General features: G+C 48.0%; 1 protein-coding gene across 1 annotated transcript in view; it reads right to left on the bottom strand.

The window, feature by feature from the left end:
- The window catches only part of LOC101864578 (UPF0764 protein C16orf89 homolog), a gene marked incomplete in the record, with an annotated part of 40923 nt that overhangs the window by 6476 nt on the left and 33248 nt on the right, over window positions 1–1199 (bottom strand). Inside the window, 1 exon segment of the mRNA XM_005112054.3 lies at window positions 2–192. Coding sequence (XP_005112111.3) covers window positions 2–192 — 191 coding nt within the window.

Below are 1199 nucleotides of genomic sequence, written 5' to 3'. Positions count from 1 at the left end.
TATCCCTGGCCTCCTCTTCCAGCCTCTGCAGTAGCTCCCTCTGTTGGTCAGACACGCTCTGTATTTCGGCCTGGAGCGCCACCAGGGAGCCGGCCATGCTGAAGCAACCACGTGACGTCTGCCAGCCCAGAACCATGGATATCCAGGAGCGCGGAAAAAAATCTGAGAAGCCTATGACGCCGCACAGTACATCTGTGACGGTTTGGCGTGGGGGGGGGAGGAAGGGAGAGAGGGGGGGATGAAGGGAAGAGAAAGAAAGGGGGGGGAGGGAGGGTGGAGAGGGAGAAGGGAAAGAGGAGAGGAGAGTGGGGGAGAGAGGGTGGAGAAGAAGAAGGAAGATAGGAGAGGAGAGTGGAGGAGGAGAAGGGAGGAGGGGATAGAAGGGGAGGGCGGGTGGAGAAGGAGAAGGGAAGGATGAGGGAATGGGAAGGGTGGAAAGGGATGGGTGGATAGATGAAGGGTTGGGGGTTGGGAAGGAGGGAAAGGAAGGTGGGGGAGGGGAGGGAGAGGGAAGGAGAAAAAAAAGGGGGAGGAGGGAGGGGGTGGATGGGAGTGGGTAGAAGAGGGAGAAATCATTGTGCATGATTTATAAAACTGTACTGACGACGTCGTTGGTATGATAAGGTCTAAATTGTGTCAATGCAGGAGTAAAACATTAGTAATCTATAAGCAATAACACTAAGTCTCCGACAGAGCTGCAGCATCAGTAGTCGATGAACGTGACATTTATCACCACATGCTTACTTCACCATTAACTTACATACGTTAACACTATCGTAATGACAGCATTAACAACAACAAAAATCACCACCACCACCACCACAAACAACAACAATACCAAACACTATCTTTCCCATCACCACCACCACCAACAACAACAGCAACAAAAAACAACAACAACCACAATAACAGCAACAACAAAACAACAACAACAATAACAACAACAATACCCAACACCACCACCAGCACCACCAACAACAACAACAACAAAAATACCAAATAACACCATCACCACCACCACCAACAACAACCAAAACAACAACAACCAAAACAACAACAACAACAACAACAACAACAAAAATACCAAATAACACCATCACCACCACCAACAACAACAACCAAAACAACAACAACAACAACAACAACAACAACAAAAATACCAAACAACACCATAACCACCACCATCAACACTAACAACA

The sequence above is a fragment of the Aplysia californica genome, unplaced genomic scaffold (assembly GCF_000002075.1).
Source record: "Aplysia californica isolate F4 #8 unplaced genomic scaffold, AplCal3.0 scaffold01172, whole genome shotgun sequence".
Lineage (NCBI taxonomy): Eukaryota > Metazoa > Mollusca > Gastropoda > Aplysiida > Aplysiidae > Aplysia > Aplysia californica.
The sequence above is the reverse complement of the archived record's forward strand: the minus strand, read 5'-3'. Positions and strand labels throughout refer to the sequence as shown.